Here is a 21,197-nt window from a genome sequence, read left to right on the forward strand (position 1 = left end):
CCTCCAGGAGGCTTAGTGTTTTGAGAGCTCCTGGGGTCATCACACATGATGGAGGTACAAGCCATTGTCCTCAGTCCTGCCTGTACCTTGTGTGGGTCTGAAAATAATAAGTATCATGTTGCAACCTCTTTGAAAATTGTAAATCTGTAAAGAACAATATAAAAAAGCGCAGAATCCACTGAGAGAGCTAGGCTGGTGTGTGCGATAGACCCATTTCATTTAGCTTTTACTTCTGCAATCCTCAACGTAATGTTATATGTTACTTATCTGAGCAGAAGAACGCTTTGCAAAGCTTTGTCTCCAATCATCAGATAAGATGTTCCCATTAGCCGGATATTACTCGCAGGGACATAGCACGTGCCGATGGGGCAAAGTACTCACATGCTTAGGCTAATTTCAAAACCTGTTGGCTCTTAGTCAGCTCTTTGGAGCTCCATGAGTTACATAGTAATGAGGATTGTATTGGAATGTGTAAACCAAGGCCATTACGAGACAAGCTCGCCTTCATCCATAGTGAGTTCATACTCTTACACACTGAGGATCAGAACTTATAAGAAATCCCTCTGTATACCATTTGTTTAAGCCCTTTAAATATACAACAATACTATGGTTCTAAAGATCTACTCTCGACTTACCCAAGGAGGATATTCTAAAACAATTAGTTCTGGTTCACCAAAGAAAGAGTGAGGAGAAATGTACGATGGTAGCAATAAATGTTGCACGGTTGCTGAAACTTTTGGATTAAGGTGTAAAGCTCAGTACTATACCTTGGGACTCTGGCTTCGGTCCCAGAAGCCTTTCTCAGTATTAGCTGTAGCGTCACGCACCAAGGAAGCTGTCTGAATACTGGTTGAGTTGTGCTCTATATTGGTGGATTTGCGCTCGTCTGCTGCAGATTCGAGGTGAGATACTAGTGAAAAAATAGAGAAAGGGCTCTTTGCACCTCTGGGGTCTCTTTACCTCCATATCTCACTGCAGCAATTGAGCTTTACGGGCTGTGACTGCGACACCCTTGTCTTTAAATCCCAAGCATCACACCTTCTGCTCTGACTTGCCTCGGTACTTACTGCTCTGAAGCCATAACTTTAGTGTTGACGGGACAACCTGTACCCCGACTGGGTACCTCCGCCAAATCCTGCATCCTTCTGCTGAAACACCAGCGGTTGACCCGCACTTTTTTACGAGACTAGCGCTGGGGAGACGAAGTGGGACAGCAATCTAATAGAGCTTAGTTAGACAGTGCTAATATTGTCCTCAAAAGAACAATAATTTATCATATCCACCCCCCCCCGCCCTAATCATCAGACAGAACTAATGTTGAGGTGGAAAACACAAACTTACTTTATTTGGAACAGCAAAGCTATTTATACACACGAACATATTTCGGGGTCAGCAGCATGGAACGTTTCTGGCCATGTAGAGCCCCCATAGCCGGCTAGTCCATGGGAGTCTGGTTACCAATGAGCACAGGGTGACTTTGACATAAGAGGGGATGGGACAGGCAGGCAAGGAGTCACTCCATGGATCCATCATGGCCACCGTCCCAAACTCAAACCTCCCCCCATGTGTCCTCAGCCTCAGGGCGTTACCTTCAGGGGGAGCATCTTCACCACTCTTTGCATCTCCTCAGCAATGATACAGTTCAGGGACTTTTCTGGATAACCTTATTCTAAGGGGGCTGATGAGCATGGATGATGAGGTCAGCTCTGTCTGGTTACATTTGATTGTTGACCGTGTTTCAGAATGCAGACAAGCGTAGGGTCTGCGTTCTAGTAAATATGGGCCTGTCTCTTCACTTCAATCAAGATGCGGATGACCCATCTTTATCAGTTCAGAAGATTTTCCTTACAGATCATTAACTACTAACAGATAAGTCTAGGGCATCTTACAGGTTCATTGTCAAAGCCAATGTAATAATTAACTTCAATGCTAATTGTTCCTTTAGAGTTGTCATTTATCAATTAGATGTCTCTTCATTTTTTTTAAAAAAGGTTCAGGCGAGAAAACGGCGTTTCCAAGATGAAGAAAATAGAAAACGCAGGAGATTCCCTTCCCAGCGAAGAACAAGATTCCTCCGCCAATGAAAACCTACACCTGAAACGTGAGCTTGGGTTAATCAGTGCGGTCTCCCTGATCGCTGGCACGATGATAGGTTCTGGAATCTTCATGTCTCCTCAATGGGTTTTGTTCTATATGGGAAGTCCTGGAGCCAGCCTGGTGATATGGGCTGCCTGCGGCGTGCTGGCCATGCTGGGGGCTTTGTCCTATGCTGAACTTGGAACCGTCATTAAGGAGTCGGGAGGAGAGTACATTTATATTTTAAGAAACGTTGGTTCGCTGCCCGCTTTTCTCTTGGCCTTTACCTCCGTCATGGTGGTGAGGCCGGCTGGCATCGCGGCAGTTTCTCTCAGTTTTGGGGAATACGTGGTGGCAGCTTTCTACCAAGACTGCCCATCACCCCAAGTAGCGATAAAGTGCACCGCGGCTATCTGCATCCTCGTCCTAGGAATAATTAATTGCCTCAACGTGAGATTGGCCACCTCGATTATGAACTTTTTCACAGCGGCCAAGCTGTTAGTGCTGTTGCTTATCATTGTGGGTGGCATAGTTCTTCTGATCAAAGGGAACACTCAAGTCTTAGAGAATGCCTTTGAAAATACAGTGTCTGGTTTTGGACCTGTAGGAGTTGCTTTCTATCAAGGACTTTGGTCATACGATGGATGGAACAACCTTAATTATGTGACGGAGGAACTGAAAAATCCTGAGGTCAGTGAGTGCGCGGTACATAAGTGAGGGTTTAGTACAACATCTCTCTTATCCTGAGTGGCTCATATAGACGTACATATGTATCTGTTACTCTATAGATGGTGAGCACAGAATTATGGTTGGGTATCTGGTGAATCCGATTCTATGGAGGACCAGTGCCTTGATTGATGGAATTTACAATATGTTGTGGCTATTTATGGTCCACTGGGCTTTGAACCCAACACATTTTTTAAAACCCATAGGAAATCTGGGTTCCCATAAAGTGAGAACTTCTCTCATCAATTGAACACAAGGAATTCAACAGATTTTTTTAGGCTGGGCGAGGGGCTGTACAAACCCCCTTGAAAGCCACATCCAGCCAGTTAGAAAACAATGAAAATGATGAAGATGATTCTGGTTGGGGGGAATATAATTATGTTGTCTTGGTTGTCAAAATGCCTTGGGTTTAATGGTTATCAGCATTCCAACTCCCATGACTCATTAGCATATAGATAACCAAACTGACTGATAGGGGCATCAGCACAAGGGTGGGCATCCAGGAGTCAGTTGACATTAATCTCCTGGAGTCCTAGGGTGGTCCTGGTGCCCCTTATCCAGAATGAGGCCAAAAGCCACAAACTCTGTGAATAATATATATAATTCCTTACACTATTTGGCAAACATGCAGTTTTTTCCCCTACATTAGGAGTATTTTGTAACCTTGTTATTGAAACCTGTGCAGGTCAACCTCCCTCGGGCTGTAATGATTGCCATACCGCTAGTCACCTGTATCTACCTCCTGGTGAACATCAGTTACTTTGCTGCCATGACACCCCGTGAACTTCTTTCATCAGATGCCGTGGCCATCAGCTGGGGGTCTGTCCTTTATTTTTGTATTTATGATACCAGAAAGGCTGGAAACTGCATAATATATACAAGATATAATGTGCCGTATGACACCTGAGATACTTTCTAGCTGGCCTACCCTTCTTAGCACCCCATCTATTCCTACTTGTGAACTACATTATTGTATTTTTATTTTCTTTTATATTCTATAGTTTTTAGATGACAATATACCGATATATATATATATATATATATATATATATATATATATATATACACACACACATATATTTCATATTTTTACCCTGCTATTATTTAGCAGTATTAGACCCATGATATGATATTGGATTATTTTTAGACCTACTAAGCCAACTTTGTGTTTTTTTTTCTTTAAGACGATTATAATTAAACAGTCCCATAGATACGTATGTCTCTAATAACGTGCTAGATTATTATTACTAGCAGTTATTATTATTCTACCTGTGCCTGTTTCTCGTAGGGTGAAGGTCTTGGGGTTCTGGACATGGATAATCTCTCTAGGGGTTGCTCTCTCTACGTTTGGATCAGCAAATGGAACTTTTTTTAGCGGCGGGAGAGTGTGCTATGTCGCGGCACGAGAGGGGCACTTGGTAAGCAAATGTTTAAATTTTTACATGTTTACCGGTTTTTAATTGTTTGTGATTTTAAAGTATTCTACTTATTCTGTTGTAATAGAACTACAGAATCTGATGCCACTATATATATAGATATATATATATATATATATAGATATATATATATATATCTATATATATATATATATATATATATATATATATATATATATATATATATATATATATATATATACCGTATTGGCTCGGATATAGGCCGCCCCCGTATATAGGCCGCACCCTAAAAGTTTGGTGCTTTTTTAAAGAAAAAGTTTTTTTTCTTTAAAAAAGCACCAAAAAAACATGCTGCCACTGTCCTCCCCCCCGAGATATGCTGCCACTGTCCTCCCTCCCCGCGATACGCTGCCGCTGTCCTCCCTCCCCGCGATCCGCTGCGCTCCCTCCCCGCGATCCGCTGCCCTCCCTCCCCGAGATCCGCTGCCCTCCCTCCCCGAGATCCGCTGCCCTCCCTCCCCGAGATCCGCTGCCCTCCCTCCCCGAGATCCGCTGCCGCTGTCCTCCCTCCCCGCGATACGCTGCCGCTGTCCTCCTCTGCCCCCCCTCCTCGACTTACCGGAGCAGACTCCCGGGTGTCTTCAGGGCCGGCGAGGGACATCTACGCAATACGCGTATGCAACTTCCGGTACCGTTACCGGAAGTTGCATTTGCGTATTGCGTAAATGTCTCCCGCCGGCCCCGCAAGACACCCAGGAGTCTGCTCCGGTAAGTCGGGGGTGGGCAGAGGTAAAACGCTTAGATAACCTCCCGTGCCGGCACCCCCCCCCCCGTGGGAAGTGCTGGCAGGGGAGGCTGTCTGAGCGTATCGGGGAGAAGGATGCAGGTCCCCTGCACCGCTGCGGGGGATCTGTATCTTAACCCCGCTGCCTGCCCGGCGCCCGGGACTGCATGTCCCGGGCGTCGGGCGCTAGACCCCGAATATAGGCCGCACCCCCACTTTAAAAACTTAAAGTGGGGGAAAAAAGTGCGGCCTATATTCGAGCCAATACGGTATATATATATAGTTCATGCATGGAATTATGTCTGAGGCTTGGCTCCATTTCTAGAAAAACATCACCTATTTCCATCTCTGTTTTGCAGCCAGATGTTCTGTCGATGGCCCACGTAAAACGGCTCACACCTTCCCCAGCGCTGATATTCACATCTTTCATCTCACTCATAATGATAATACCAGCAGATTTCAGCAGTATTGTCAACTTTTTCAGGTAAATAAAAGAAGAGCGAGGTTCCCCAAACTGCTCTTTGTAATTTAGGACGGTGGTGGGACTTGGACATTACAAGTGAAAAAAACCACTGTTTGAACCTCTAGACCAGACTTCATGTGGTCCATTCAATGCAGTGGAGGCTGGGGTCGGGTCAGTGGGTGGCAAGTGGGAAGGGGAGAGAGGAAAGGAGAGCTGTTTAAGCTGCACTGAGGATAGGAAGGAGTTAGAGTGTATGTGTAGTGTATGTATGGAGTTAGAGTGGGTGTGTGTTATTGTATGGTGGCAGAGTTCGTGTTAGCATATGCTCTTAGCCTGTGTATGGGTATATGGTGTTAGTAAGAAGTGTGAATTTAGTCACTATCAGGGTCATCTTTAATACAGAGCAAATGGGGAAGCTGACCTGGGTCCAGTCTTACCTTAGGTTCTCATGGCATCTGTGTCTTGGGGTTCCTCAACATCTGCCAGGAGTGTGCTAAGGATGCACAGCAAGCTTCTTTTCCAACTGTGCACCACCTGATCTTGTGGAGCACCAAGATATGACCTCATACTACAGAGCTTGGCTTAAGGTTGAGCACAGAACACGAGGAACCACCAGGGAAATATCTGTGCTGGCAGCTGCAGAGACCTTAATCACCCAGCGGCAGGCACAAACATTGGGCTAGGGGAGCCTTGCTCTGGGTATCTTCTCTTCTCTGTCATTTGTCTCTCTTCAGCCATGTCTCTTTTCTTCTCTGTTTTTGTACCCTGTTTTATCTCTATTCTCGTTTCTTTCTTCTTTTCTTTATGTTCTCTCCTTTCTCCTCTCTTCTATGTTGTCTTTTCTCTTGTCTGCCCTTACTCTCTTCTGCCTCTTGTCTCTTCTTTTTTTCTCTTTTATCACCTCTCCTTCCTCTCTTCTCCCTTTTAATTTCCTTTCCCTCTTTTATTTCTTGCTTCCCTCCTTTCCTCTAAATTAAATATTTTATGGCCACAACCATGACCGCCCCCTATGCTGCAGCCTCTGGAAAGAGTTGACTAGGTAACTACTATCCCAAGGGTGGCAAAACCTACAGTATTGTAAAAGACCACCTTGGTCACCATGTGACAAAAAGATAATTACAATTGCCCGTAGTGGGGACCCCAGTAGTTACAGCACCCTAACCCATGAGATATATTTATTAATCTGCAAAATTTAGAAAGTTGTCTTTATCGCCATGACAACCAATGGGATGCTCCAGTCACAGGAACATACCTTTGGAGCCTTAGAAGAAAGGGGGATCTTTTCAAATTTTGCAACAGAATTCATTTTAATAAGTAATCTTCATCTTTTGTTACTTTTGTTATCTTTTAGTCATTAAAGAATGATCTTAATATATTAACATATATCAATATATCGCCTTGTATGCAGTTTCACAGCCTGGCTGTTCTATGGGATAACAATTTCTGGGCTCCTGTACATAAAGATTAAGAAGCCGGACATTCCCAGGCCTTATAAGGTAAATTACACAATATTGGTCGACTTATTACAGGAACTGGATAGCCAGGACTCCACAACAAGAGAGCACGCGTTACACATCTCCTCGCCGCCTCCAGCTTCGACAAAAACCAGAACGCCTCTAAAAAATAACAACTTGGAGTATTCTGTTAGTACTTAATATAGCAATATATTATGCCGATATAAACCAAAAAAACACATTATCACAAGAATAGTGTTTGTTATCTGTGTAATCCTGAAGTAACTCACCTATTTGTGAATGGAACCACATAGGGCATGATGTACAGCGCTGCGGAATATGATGGCGCTATACAAAACCATAAATAATAACAATAATAAATGCTATTGTTTTCCAGGTTCCGATTATTATACCGATCATTGTGCTGATCGCCGCTGTGTACCTAGTACTGGCTCCGATCATCGGCAGCCCCCAGCTGGAGTATCTCTACGTCACCCTCTTCATTCTCAGCGGGATCATTCTTTACATCCCCGTGGTCCGCTACAAATGGTCCCCCAAATGGTTCAGATCAATTACTCTACATCTTCAGCTCCTACTGGAAGTTGCCCCAACTGAAAAAAACTGCTGAGCTCAACAAAGTACGCAGTGGGGCCCCTGTGTTCGAAGCTTTTGTTATTTTTGTCTCCTCTCGCCCCATTCTCTCTTTGCCTTGGGGCAGAAGCAGAGGGATCTGTGCCCCTCGCTGGAAGATGTCCCTTAATTCCTAATTCCTATTGGTCCACACGTGGCATATTCTAGCCTAGGCGTACTATGTCTAGGATGGCCAGAAATGGCACAAAACCTGGACTGTGGTGGGTTTATCTTCAAAAGTTATGCTGCCCCTGGATACATCATCACCAGGGCATCCCCCATCTGGTCGGACTACTCCCTGCAGAGAGCTGCTTTTATTTTTTTTTTGTTTGCAGGGCGTTGGAGAATTTTATGATAAACACTGTTGTAAAATGACAGAAGAGAATGGAATAATATTTATGTGAATGTGTCAAACTGATCTTGGTGTTGAAACGGCTCACATCCGAGAGTGCGAAACCATTAGCAGAGACACCGAGAACATTGCGTACATCTTTAAAGAACACGGTGACTGTGTTTATACTGTAAAGCCGCGCGGAAGGATGGGGATTAGCAATATTATTCAGATTATCTGCGATTACAAAGCACCACTTTCAGATTAATAAGACTTTTTTTGTCTTTATTCCTCTTTATTGATCATTTTGCTTGTTGGACGATTTATTCTGGACTGCGATTTTTTTTTTTCTTAGACATAAACATTCGGTTTCTTATCACGGAACAGCTGCCGGGGTCTGTTAAATAACAAGCTGACGTCCGTGTTACAGTATAAGGACTCCGTAATACTAACACAAACACTTTGTCTGCGATGTCAGAACAGAGGATGTCGCCAGACACAAAGTTGCAACAATAAAAAAAAAAGTTTAATGCAGAGAGGGCCTTGATATTAAGGACCCCCCCATGTATTTGCACAATCTCCCTGCCCCCAGCTTGTAGAACACACTTTTTTTTGCTTGCCGGTGCACCATGTATACGTGAGAGCTCTCCTGGTTTCACACGGAGACCCCGGCGCTTCTCCGGGTCACCGGGGGAAACTCCTGGATGCGAAGGTGGCGTGGTGGCGCGCCCCAATCCCTAGCAAAGTAGCAAAGCTCACATATAATGGTTAGGCCCAAACAATTTGCCAGAACCATTTCACGTGTGTAACGGCACACTCCAAGGAATTGTATTGCTTGGGGGGGGGGTACTGCTCTCCCCAATATAATAACTGCTTAGCATTTCTTTTCTTCATATTTGTAAACATATTCTCCTTTCCCTCCTGTGTAGCGGCAGCCCCCTTCCTGATACAGGCCCCCCTATTCTCAAGTAATGGCACCTTCCATATTTAAAAGTCTTCCTTCGCATCCAGGTGGCCTGTCCTCTGGCTTCACTACTGAGTAAGCCCCACCCCTCCGAGCATAGTGCAGATAGTAAGATCTTATTGGACCTTAACTTTAAGCTCCGCCCAGTGCGGCTGACATTTTCCATCCCTTTTATATGTACAGGAGAAACGCCGATGATTTGGTTCCCAAGGACCCTCGGTGCCTGTACCAGAACCATACCTTACGGTGGGCCATCCCAACCCTTCTTACAGGAGCGCACCACTGCTCTCGCAAAGTCACCAACATTTCCTTCCTGGATCTCTGGTCAAGGGGGGTGGGGTCAAAATGGGGCGGGGCCACACGCTCTGCATGACCCTGCAGCATTGAGCTCTAGTTTGCCCAGTACAGATACTGGGTAGTCTGGAGCTCATTTGCAAGCATTGAGGCTGTGTGTGTGTGTCTTAGACATGCAAATTTAAAATGCAACGCTGCCTGTACCCAGTGCAACGCTCTGCGCATAAGCACTATTTTACAGGACAGGGCCGAAATTTGGGACTGTTGGCGGGTATGCTGTTGATCCTTCTGAAAGCATAATGGACTCTTGCGTTAGTGAATAAACTCACAAAACACAAACATCCATAAAATTTTTGTATATCAAGTCCTCTAGGCAATGAAAATGTCAATTTCCGAATAAATCCCCTTATTCTGGTGACACAATACCCGTCTGTGCAGAGCGTTATACGGGATGTAGGCGTTACGCACAGGGAGGCCCTCTAATGAATCGTGAATACGGCCATTGTCAAGGGAGAAACGTCCTTCAGCCTCCACGGCCTCTCAGGGCACCACAAGAGCTTCCGTTGTTTAAAGAATGAGGCTGTATATTACGTTTCTTCTAATTATCTTTTATTTCCAAGAGCTCTCACACGACTCCAAGGCCGTTGGCATCTATGACTGTGGCCCCTGCCATGGAGTCCTCTCCCTGCCCACCTCCCACGCAGTACCCTGAGTGGGCTTTCAAAGGCCTTTCACGCTCCCAAGACGGAAATGGAATCCCACTTTACAGCCCAGTGTTCTTCTGGAAACTCTTTAATGACTGGTCGCTGGATAAGACGGTCAAATAGTTATTTTAACCCTTTCGGACTACACTGCATTATTGGGAGAGCTGATCAAACTGTGGCATAGCAAGCCCCAGGCGCACATCTCTCTGGCCCTGCAAGGGTTAATCCCATTACATAAAAGGCTGTTTGATATAAAAAATAAAGGATAATCATAATAATAATAATAGCAAAATGACAAGTTTATCTAAAGAACCCCCCCCCCAGCGTATCCTCCCCCTTCACTGGGTGAGCGATATATATGGCCATATAGCATGCCTCCCAACAGTCATGGTTTTTACAGGAAAGTTACAAATTTAGGGCGCTGTTCTGCTTTCGCGAGGCTCATGGGCCAGTTGGCTCGTCTTCATTTAGCATACCTGCCAACAGTATAATAACAGTTTAATGTGCATTATTTAGCTGCTGTAAATTAACAACTATTAAGTTAGAATATTGGGAGTTCATCGCTATCTGGTGACACATTCAACACTGTGTTGTGAAGCAATAACTTGCCTTATTTACCTTATTTATGTTCCAAAAACCATGATAAATAGCAGTACTTTTATTGGGTGGGTGAGGGTGATATATATATATATATATATATATATATCTACACACATTTATATATACACACATATATATATATGTATATATATATATATATATATATATATATATATATATATATATATATATATGTATATATAGTCCATTGTATTTGGAATTTCTCGTCCATTGCCTTTGAGTCGTGTCAGAGTTTCACCGATACCTCAATTATAAGAATTTTTTTTTATTCCCATTGGTTTTATTGTAATAAATAGCGAAGACTTCGTATTCTTTACTGTATATATTAGTTTGTTCCATCATCTCTGGAATAAAGTTTTAAATGGCTCAATGTGATCAACTATATGTGTAAAAGACATCTAAATACCGGCAATGAGCACTAGGTGGCAGTGTAACCCACCGGATCCTTTGTACGTTTCCGTCAGCCCAATACTAGGTTAGGTCTGGGAACAGGTGGTTGGGGCAGGGAGCCGGCTCTAGGATTTGCTGGGCCAGGTGCTGTTGTGGCATTGATGAGTCGCTTTAGTGCCACAGGGAGGGCTCATACCTGGGAACTCTCCGGGTTTCGCAAGGAGACTTCAGGTGGTGGGAGCGACATTGGCGTGTCCTGCAAAGTCAGTGGGACCACCAACCGACATCGGCAGGACCTCCTAAATGTAACCTGTAAGGGGGCCTCAGAGTATCCGCAGCCAGAAGGTTTCCAGGTGTGGGAAAGCTCCACAATAATGTAATTATGTAACCATAATGCCAGTTTCTGCCAAGGGCCAGCCTTGGACAGGGTGCTTGTCAGCACAAATAGAAAGGGTTAACTAAAAAACAAAACAAAAAAGCAAACGGCCTGATGTGATTTCACTCAATAACCAGGGGCGGAGAAACCTTTAATTTGCAGGATATTTTCGGAAGCCTTTATTCCAAAGTTCTGGCAGACTGGCTCTGAGCAACGAGATCCCATCTGCTAATCCAAACGATCGACCTGTTGACGGCCCATATGTGCTAAGGCAACAACTGGCTATAAAAGTCCTCATGGACCAGTGTATGGGCCACTGGGTTGAGCCTTAAATCAGGACTGTCCACCCAAATCCAGGACAGTTGGTAGATATACGGAGGTTTATTACGCTGAGGAGCAGCACAGGGCTGTATGTAAGTCTCCCAAGACACCAAAGAACAGTCTGATCGCCCCAATCCAACTTAAGACACCCCAGTAAACGCCCTCCATGCCTGACCCCGTTTACCCGGATTAGGGAGGCAGGAGCGAGGCTCTGCGGGGTATCGCAGGAACTTCACTGGTTGTTTTCTAAGGGTTTGTCCAAAAAAAAAAGAGCAGGAATGTTTTGGCCCGGACACACGCAGAACAGTCCCGAGCTGGCGGCCAAGAACAAAACAAACTGATCTGTCTGGGATGATTCACTGCAGCTGGAGAACCAAACAGGAAAAGAAAGAGTACAGAGGAAAAGGCGGCAGCCCAGGGGGAGAGGGCTGGGGCAAGAGACTACGGGCAGAGGACTGGGGCACTAGCTACAGCCAATGGCAGATTCAGGCCTGGGCCCTAGGGTGGCAGATCCAGGTCCGCTGCATTACAGGGAGCCAATGGCTTTGATCAGGATAACACTGTGGAGGACTGCGCCATGCTGGCACCAACGTTAATTTCCTTATAAGGAAACATGATGTCATGTCCTGGCACTGAGCAGTAAGGATGGTAGAGGAGGCGGCTGGTGGTGATGCCCTGGCTTAGGCCGCCCCCAGCCGTAAGTATGTTTCTGGCTACTCCGAGCCAGGCCTGGGAACTCTCTGGGGTCTCCGGGTGAAGCGCTGCTTCTGCGGGTAACCAGTTACGTCACGTCCCACTCCCCACCCACTCCCCCTCCATTCAGTGGGACCGCCCACCTGTATTCCGAGCAGAATATTTTTTTATTATTATGATTCATTTAAATATCAGTAAATTCATATAGTGCCATCATATCCCGCAGCACTGTACAATGTGTGTTATTATTATAAATGATTTATATACCGCCATCATATTCTGCAGCGCTGTACAATGTATTATTATTATTATTGATTTATATAGCGCCATCATATTCTGCAGTGCTGTACAATGCATTATTATTATAGATTTATATAGCACCATCATATACCACAGCGCTGTACAATGTGTGTTATTATTATTTATGTAGCACCATCATATTCCGCAGCGCTTTGAATGCCATAGATTATTATTTATTGTTTTATATAAGGCCATCAAATTCCGTAGCGCTGTACAATGGGATAGTGAGTAAGGGCTATTGCCCCAACCAGAGGAGCTTGAGAAATACCCCGTTGTTTATCCCATGCATGTTTTAATTCCCTCACTGTATTAGCCTCTACCACTTCTGCTGGGAGGCTGTTCCACTTACCTAGCACCCTCTCAGTAAAAATCTAAGCCTCTAACCCTCCAGTTTTAATCCTTGAATGCCATGTGTGGTGAGCAAGGTTTATCAATCCCTGCTACCAGATGACCTTGGGTTTTCGGTACAGCGGTCCCCTTTGCCGTGATTAGCGGCACTCCTCTGGTCCGGCAGTCGGTGACCCCCCCGCTGGCAGCAGCCCACCCCCCCTCGCGTTCCCATGTAAAGAAACCCCCGGGCCACAGTCAGCTGCTTTAGGCCGAGCCCCTTCTTCCCTATCTACCAATCACAGCATAGCCTCTCTGAGCATAACGTCACCACTTCCTGTCTCATTGGCTGGCTATATTAAGAACGCAGCCTTAGCCTTTAAATAGCCGGACCCTCGCACGCCTTGGAGTTAAAGGGACTCAGAGAGCTGTAGAGGGAGTTACGGAGTCTGCACACTTCTCCTCCCCCTCGGCGCCGCGCTCACTTCTCGCGTTACAGAGACGATCGGTGCATTCGGTGCTTACAGTCATTCTGCTGCCTTTTCTGCTGGGGCGCCGCGTGTCTCCATCCCGTGAGCGCCGTCACGTTTGCTGAGGAGCCACCATTAGAAACATAGGCAAGCTGAGAAAGCGCCGGGGGACCTCCGGCAGCTCAAGCAAGGTGGCGATGGCGGCGATCAGGAAGAAGCTGGTGGTGGTCGGGGACGGGGCCTGCGGGAAGACCTGCCTGCTCATTGTCTTCAGCAAGGACGAGTTCCCCGAGGTCTACGTGCCCACGGTGTTCGAGAACTACGTTGCGGACATCGAGGTCGACGGGAAGCAGGTGGAGCTGGCTCTGTGGGACACGGCGGGCCAAGAGGACTATGACCGACTGCGGCCCCTCTCTTACCCCGACACCGATGTCATCCTCATGTGCTTTTCTGTGGACAGTCCGGACTCTCTGGAGAACATCCCGGAGAAGTGGGTGCCCGAAGTCAAGCACTTCTGCCCCAACGTGCCCATCATCCTGGTGGCCAACAAGAAAGACCTGAGGAACGACGAGCATATCCGCAACGAGCTGGCCCGCATGAAGCAGGAGCCGGTGAGGACCGAGGATGGACGGACCATGGCCGTCCGGATCTCCGCCTACGAATACCTGGAGTGCTCGGCTAAGACCAAAGATGGGGTGAGGGAAGTGTTTGAAACGGCCACCAGGGCGGCGCTGCAGAAGAGGCACGGACCCAGCGGGGAGTGCATGAGCTGCTGCCGGCTGCTATGAGGGCTCCAATGGTGGACTATGGATGGAAGAGCCGATCTGCCCCATATCCCGGTGTGGGGGTAGCTGCCTCCGGGCCTGGGGCTTTGCCATTGCCTCGCAGCCTGCTTGCTAGGGAGTGACCCCTAAATACCTCTCCTCCTGCCCCTTCCTTGTGAACTAGGGGTACATGAAGAAGTCCTACCCCCGACGGGCAGCATTTCCCTGTACAGATGACCTGAAGTCTTTGTGTCCATATCATTTGGGTCAGGGATGGAGAACTTGGACCTTCTGCATGAGACTCTGCTGGCCCTCACCCCCCCCCTCCACACCATCCAGGGGCAACCAGTTGCCTACAAACACTAAATGCTGGTTCCATCTGCCCTTCTACAGCCTGACCTCTGAGAGGGGGGCTAATGGGGCAATTCCAGAAGCCATTAACCACTTCTTGCCGGGTGGGGGATGGGAGCCCTGTAGACTGCAGACACATAGCCTAAAAGAAATGTACATTTTACTGTAATTTTTTTGGGGGGGAAATGTTAAACTCTGTGCCTGTCTTTGCAGCTCAAGTTTTCATTGTTCAAATCTTTAAGGTTTCGCAGGAAAACATTATTTTTGCACATTTTTTTTTCATTTTTTTTGTACACTTCATGCACTTGATATGGACACATCACTAATTATGGACACTTTCAAGGGTTTCCTTTTTTTTAACCCTTTGAGAAAAACCATCTGGTGTCCAAGCATGTATTACAAATGGTTAACAATGGGCTAGGCAGAAAACCACTGTAAATGTTTTTTTTTTTTTTTTTAACACATGAATGTAATGTTGTTTTCCGGTAACTCGTGTTTAAATAACATGGTTTATCGTTACTCTATTTTTTCTGTATATTTTTGTTACATGAAAAGGTTTCTGTAAATATATATATTTTTTGTTTTATTTTTATTTTTTTTGGACAGTGGTACTTTTTTTTTTGTTTTGAAAACCCAGGCTGATAAAGCAGTGACATATTCATTTGTATGTTTACAGAAAATGCGTTAATATGTATATAAAGGATTTTATATAAAATATTAAAAAATAGATCTATAAACATGGTATGATTTGTTGCAATTTCATTTTTGGGTCTCAATTGACTAACTAGGGCATTTATGAAGAAAGAAGGAAAAAAAAAAAAAAGGGGGGGGGGGTGTATTTCCATATGAGCAGCCGGTTCTCCCCGGTTTATGAAGGATTAGCACATGCAGCGTGTTCTGTGTTAAATGTATTTTTTCTTTGGGGCCAAATGATGTCTGTTTGGGGGTAATGGTGTCCGGCACGGATCTCGGTAACATACGGCCTAATAGAGGGAAACTGCTCCTTATTCCTTAAGTATGTGTTCACATCGTAACATTACAGTGTTTCAGAAACAGACACTTGCCCCATGCTGCCCCCTGCTGCCCCATCCTGCCCCATCCTGCCCCCCCGCTTTGTAATGGTACATCGAGCCACCAGCTCCCAAAACCAAACCTGCGATTAAAGAGGTTCTGCGCTGGCAGCTATTGGGTTCTGTGGTCTGAGCCCAACTTTGCATCCGGAAGCGAGTTTTGTTCTGATCACGCTAAGGTCATGGCTCACGTGGGGTTTGGGGTAAGGGTATAGTGGTGCGTTCGCATGAATGAAACGCTGGATGTTCTCACGCCCCCTGTCACAAGATGCACGGTGTCCTAGGGAAAGGAGGAAATCTTCCAAGACCCCCAAGCCAGTGTGTGCCCTTTTTTGTGGGGGGTTGGGGGCAGCAGCCATTAAGGGCACTGTAGGCCACCGCAACAAACGCTAGCGAACAACATCTGGGATTGTGCTTGCGCTGGTGGCGTTAAAGCCTTCTGCCTTTGGTGTGACATCAGGGGCTAGCACCTGTTTCTGGAATTTCCCTGCGGGGCCACTAAAAGAATGCGTACGATCAGTAATCGTTATACCAGAGCACGAGTGGCTCCTGAAAAATCCATCCGCTGAAGAGGTGGCAACCAAATGGCAGGGGTAAAGATGCCCTGCGGTCACCTGTGCTCAAGCAGCGTTTTCCGCTGTAATGTACTGGTGTGAAGGGAGCTCATTGCGTTAGAACATTACCTGCAATAACATTGCAGGTATTTTTTCCTCCCCAGGACGGTGATGACACTTTATGAGGTTTCACTGAAACGAGGAAGGCTTTAGCTTCGCATTTCTCCTTTACGAGAATCTGTTTCTCAATTCTCAATCGTGCGTGATAAATAACGATTTCCGCCGTACCCGCGTAGGTTACCACATTTCAAATCCATTTCCTGGGTCGCGACCTTTTGGGCCGAGTGAACCGTTCTTTTTTCACGACCGGTTGTCCTGAATTTGCTGTGGGGAATATCTTTGTACAGCGCTATGGAACAGGTTGGTGCTATATATACGAAAATACAATTTATAATAACTTTGGTTCTGGTTTCTGTTTTCGTTGGATCTCGGGTAAAATCTGGCTAAATTCCCGCTTCCTGAATTCCTACATATTTGTTTCTTGATTTTATTTACTAACGGGAGACGTTTGTGTCGCTCGCCCCGAGCCGTTTGTCTGTGTGTCTGACAACAGTTGTCACAACAAAAGCCACAACAGTCCAATCTACCAGCTGGCTGCCGGATAAAACGGGGCAGATAAAGGCGTAATAAATCAACTTCCGCGTTGTAAAAATAATAATTAAGCCAACTTTGCCAACTATTTTATTATTTCTGCAAGCGGATTGTTTTAGGTAACCAAGGGCGACCAAAGAATGTCCTGTAATTCCGAAGATTCCGTATTATACCGACAACGCGCTAAAGATTTGGATTATATCTGTTTTCTGATTGGATAGCAATATCCAATCACAAATCAGAACCGAGTTTAAATGTAAAATTATTGATCCTTTAAATTTATATTTGTAGGTCATGTGGGGCAGACCGTGAATCAAATTATATCTTTCTTCTGATTGGATAACAGCATCCAATCAGAACCCAACATTGTCATATTAATTATGATCCTTTAAATGTATTAGAAAAATACAGGAGGGACGTTTATTTCAAAGGAGGAGAACAGAAGAGGCCATAGTCTAAAATTAGAGCGTCAGAGGCTTAGATGTAATGTAAGGAAGTTTTACTTTTACTGACAGGGTGGTAGATAAGTGGAACAGCCTCCCATCGGAAGCGATAGAAGCTAATACAATGAGGGAATTTCAACATGCATGTGGTAGGCATAAACTTATCCTGAATCTAAGACAAAATTAAGTACCGATTAAGGTCTGAGTCTCTGCATGCGGATAAGATAGCAGACTAGACGTGCGGAATGGTTCTTATCTGCCATCTGATTCTGTTTCGGTGATAAATAACATTTACTGTACATGTGAGAAATAATTATTGGAAATGAAAAATCCCCTCTCCAGGTGCTAGCACACCCGGCCCTAGCCGGAAAGGGGTTAATATCGGGCTAGGGAGGGGTGAGTGGGTGCGATCACAGTGTGATAACATGTATGTAGCGTGTTCTAACAGGCACCTTTCCTATGAAACATACAATGCCAGATCTGGAATAAGAGAAGAAGCGCATGAAATAAAGTGTTACGCAATCACGTTTCACAACAAAGAGCTTCCTTCCTACGAAAGGATCCGCTCCTTCACACGGGTATAAAATTATCACACACACTGCGTACCCCACAGATACTATACACACAGTGACACACACACTACACTGCATACACACACACTGACACACACATACTATACCCCCCATACTGCGTACCCCACAGACACTACACACACACACTGCGTACCCCACAGACACTACACACACACACACAGTGACACACACACACTACACCCCCCATACTGCATACCCACAAACACTACACACTATACCCCCATACTGCGTACCCCACAGACACTACACACACACACACTACACAGTGACACACACACTACACTGCATACACACACACTGCGTGCCCCACAGACACTACACACACACTGACACACACACACACACTATACCCCCACATACTGCATACCCCACAAACACTACACACTATACCCCCATACTGCGTGCCCCACAGACACTACACACACACACACAGTGACACACACACTACACCCCCCAATACTGCATACCCCACAAACACTACACACACACTATACCCCCATACTGCGTACCCCACAGACACTACACACACACACACACACACACACAGTGACACACACACACACTACACCCCCCCATACTGCATACCCACAAACACTACGCACTATACCCCCCATACTGCGTACCCCACAGACACTACACACACACACACACACAGTGACACACACACACACACTACACCCCCCCATACTGCATACCCCACAAACACTACCCACAACACACACTCTACACCCCCTCATACTGCGTACCCCACAGACACTACACACACAGTGACAAACACACTATACTCCCTCTTACTGCTTACCCCACAGACACTACACACACACACAGTGACACACACACACTACACACACACACACTTTACCCGTCATACTGCATACCCCACAAACACTACACACACACACACACTATACCCCCATACTGCATACCCCACAATTACTACCGACTACACACACTCTACACCCCCCATACTGCGTACCCCACAGACATTACACACACACACTGACACACACACTATACCCCCATACTGCATACCCACAAACACTACACCGTACACAGACACTATCTCAAAATACATCACACCCCCCCCACAGACGCTCTATACTCCACAGACATCACACGCCCCACAGACACTGTGTCCACCAGCGTGTTTCTGTATCCCTGAGTATTGTGAATACAGTTCCCGGGGTGCTCTGTGCCGGGGTGCTCAGGTGTAAGGACCCATATATCGGCTTGTTGGTGTCGGGCTGCGCATGACTTTACTATACAGGATAAGCCATAGTGTAGCGATACGGGGCCCGCTGGCATGCCTCGAGCACAGGGGTCTCTTTCCGTGCGCCCGTCGTGGTTATTTTGGAGGAAATGGTCATTTCCCCGTATTTATTTCCGAGGGTCGGATGTATGGACAGTACTTATCCCTTATCTGGGGGACATGCAAGTAAGTGATTTCCCGCTACTATAGGAAGCTTTCTGCAACGACCAAGATAACGATTCGAGATCCTCTTGAGTTTCTGGAAAGGAGAGGCAGATAATGATCACAATGAACAGAGGGGACGGACGGCACACAAAAAGGGCTCAGTACCGGCCGATCCCACCCAGGAAAAGCAGCGTCAGCGCCTTTCTCCGTCACAGAGGGGTCAGTGTGACAGATCAATGAGCTAAGCCCACGGCCAACAATGGCCCCAGTCAAACGAAAAGAGGTCACCGCATCAAAAGGTTAACCCGTTCAGCAACAAGCGACGGGGGCAAGTGCGGGGTATTGTGGGTGCTGAGGACCCTGCGTGCGTGGAATGGTAACGAACCGTTCTGAGAACCTTTTTTTGCATCCCATCGCGGATCCGATTTTTGTTACAAATAAATCGTTATTTATATAGCGCCAACAGATTGAGAGATGAATCGCACTCCGCTATCTGGAAGTCTAGTAGATGAATCTGGGTTTGGTGGCTGCCGGAACGCTGCCGACCGGAATGCAGTGCTCCTACTGTAAGGTTTGGTGTATATGGGGAGATAATGGTTTGGGGCTGTTTTTCAGGGTTTTGGCCCGTGAAGGGTAATGTTAATGCTTCGCCCCAGCGCACAAAGCAAGCTCCGGCACAGAGCCGGAACGGAGATTGCGAGCCCGGGGTCTCGTCCAACATCAGTGCCTGACCTCACAAACGCTCTACTGGATGAATGGGCAAAAAATCTTGTGGAAAGTTGTCCCGGAAGAGTGGAAGCTGTTATAGGGAGGCTACATATGAATGTCTCTGGTTTTGGAATGGGACGTCCAACAGGCTGACACCTATGTAATGGTCCGGTGTCCACAGACTTTTGGCCTATAGTGTATGTTGAGGGCCCCAATACATGTGTGTTCCTTGTTTTGGATTTAAATGGCTGTTTCTTTAAACGATTACCGGCAGATACTGATAGCGTCAGTTCATACGGCCCACTTGTGTACCAGCCTTGTGGACCCTCTAAGACCAGGGGTCCTCCGCACTGTAGGGGCCACGATATGCAATATCTCCCAAAATTCCCAATTGACCAAAGACGGACACTTTTGTTCTTAAGGGTTGGGGCGATAGACATGGGCAGGGGACAGGGCTTACCTTCATGTAACTGTTTATATAGCATTTTATAGGTGGATGCATTTCCGTTCCATTTAATTTAAAATCAGCAGAGTAAGTGGAACGGCCCCTTTAAGAACAGCGCGCCCCCCTCATAGCTATAAACTAATGATGTGTTTGGTGGGTGGCCACATATAAGCTTGACTGATCACTTAACTGCTAATTGCTTGCACTCAGCCGGCAAACCTCGTACGTACGCAGTCAAACGGCCAGCATCGCTTATCTGTATTAGACGGCTGACGCGGGGGTCTCACCTTCCATACCTTACCATATTCCATACCACAATCTAATTAAAGCCTTTCCAGGAACTATCTGTGCCATCAGAACAAGATTTTCATGTGCAGGTTAATGCATGGATTGCTTTGTTCACGATTTTAGGCCCAAAGAGGGACACTTGGGTGGTATGGTCCCTACTTCCTTATATACTGTTACACAGATGTTTCCCTGCTCTATTATATGTATATATACATATATACCGTATATAATATGGAGGGACACAGAGCTTGGTTCCCCCCGTGTTATCAGTATCAGTACACGACTGCATGGATAGGAAATCCCCATATTGTACGCTGCGACGTGTGACATCATGCGTCTATCTAGTTATGATGTAATGTCGTCGGAATAGTATTGCCCACAACAAGCCCATTTCTACCTTACATTCTATTCTTCAATTATTGATCATAATCTCGTGCGGCACTCGGTGCCAAGCAGTTTTACTTAAAGGTTACGTTTATGCTGAATAATGAATCAGCCGCACGCTAATACAGCCACGCTCTATAAATCCACCCAGGGGACCGACTGACCAGACATTAATCATTTACAAGGGGGCCGCTTGTGAAGCGCGGCTGGC

At 46.1% G+C, this 21,197-nt stretch overlaps 2 protein-coding genes and 1 long non-coding RNA gene across 3 annotated transcripts; 2 read left to right on the plus strand and 1 right to left on the minus strand.

Annotated features, from left to right (window-relative positions):
- The first annotated feature begins 822 nt into the window (after positions 1–822).
- Positions 823–8,132, plus strand: LOC128484604 (b(0,+)-type amino acid transporter 1-like). Its single transcript, XM_053461065.1, has 7 exons — positions 823–902; positions 1,992–2,766; positions 3,488–3,621; positions 4,091–4,220; positions 5,343–5,467; positions 6,855–6,942; positions 7,298–8,132. Exons 2-7 carry the CDS (start codon positions 2,020–2,022, stop codon positions 7,526–7,528), a joined length of 1,455 nt encoding a protein of 484 aa, XP_053317040.1. The 5' UTR covers positions 823–902; positions 1,992–2,019; the 3' UTR covers positions 7,529–8,132.
- On the minus strand, positions 1,318–1,632 carry LOC128484611 (uncharacterized). The gene is made up of 2 exons (XR_008351176.1): positions 1,590–1,632; positions 1,318–1,475 (listed from the first exon to the last, which is right to left on the minus strand). It is a non-coding gene; the product is annotated as an uncharacterized LOC128484611 (long non-coding RNA).
- Positions 8,133–13,399: 5,267 nt separating the features above from the next.
- RHOB (ras homolog family member B) lies at positions 13,400–14,162 on the plus strand. The gene has a single exon (XM_053461069.1). The coding sequence runs from the start codon at positions 13,519–13,521 to the stop codon at positions 14,107–14,109; it is 591 nt and encodes a 196-aa protein (XP_053317044.1). The 5' UTR covers positions 13,400–13,518; the 3' UTR covers positions 14,110–14,162.
- Positions 14,163–21,197: the final 7,035 nt, after the last annotated feature.

This window comes from Spea bombifrons, chromosome 3, assembly GCF_027358695.1.
Source record: "Spea bombifrons isolate aSpeBom1 chromosome 3, aSpeBom1.2.pri, whole genome shotgun sequence".
In the NCBI taxonomy this organism is placed as follows: domain Eukaryota; kingdom Metazoa; phylum Chordata; class Amphibia; order Anura; family Pelobatidae; genus Spea; species Spea bombifrons.

Excerpts from the sequence above, each read along its gene's own strand:
- LOC128484604 (XM_053461065.1), top strand. The coding sequence starts at position 2,020 with ATGAAGAAAATAGAAAACGCAGGAGATTCCCTTCCCAGCGAAGAACAA. Across the intron at positions 3,622-4,090 it reads GCCGTGGCCATCAGCTGGGG|GGTGAAGGTCTTGGGGTTCT; the intron begins GTCTGTCCTTTA and ends TGTTTCTCGTAG. Across the intron at positions 4,221-5,342 it reads CGGCACGAGAGGGGCACTTG|CCAGATGTTCTGTCGATGGC; the intron begins GTAAGCAAATGT and ends TCTGTTTTGCAG.
- RHOB (XM_053461069.1), top strand. The coding sequence starts at position 13,519 with ATGGCGGCGATCAGGAAGAAGCTGGTGGTGGTCGGGGACGGGGCCTGC.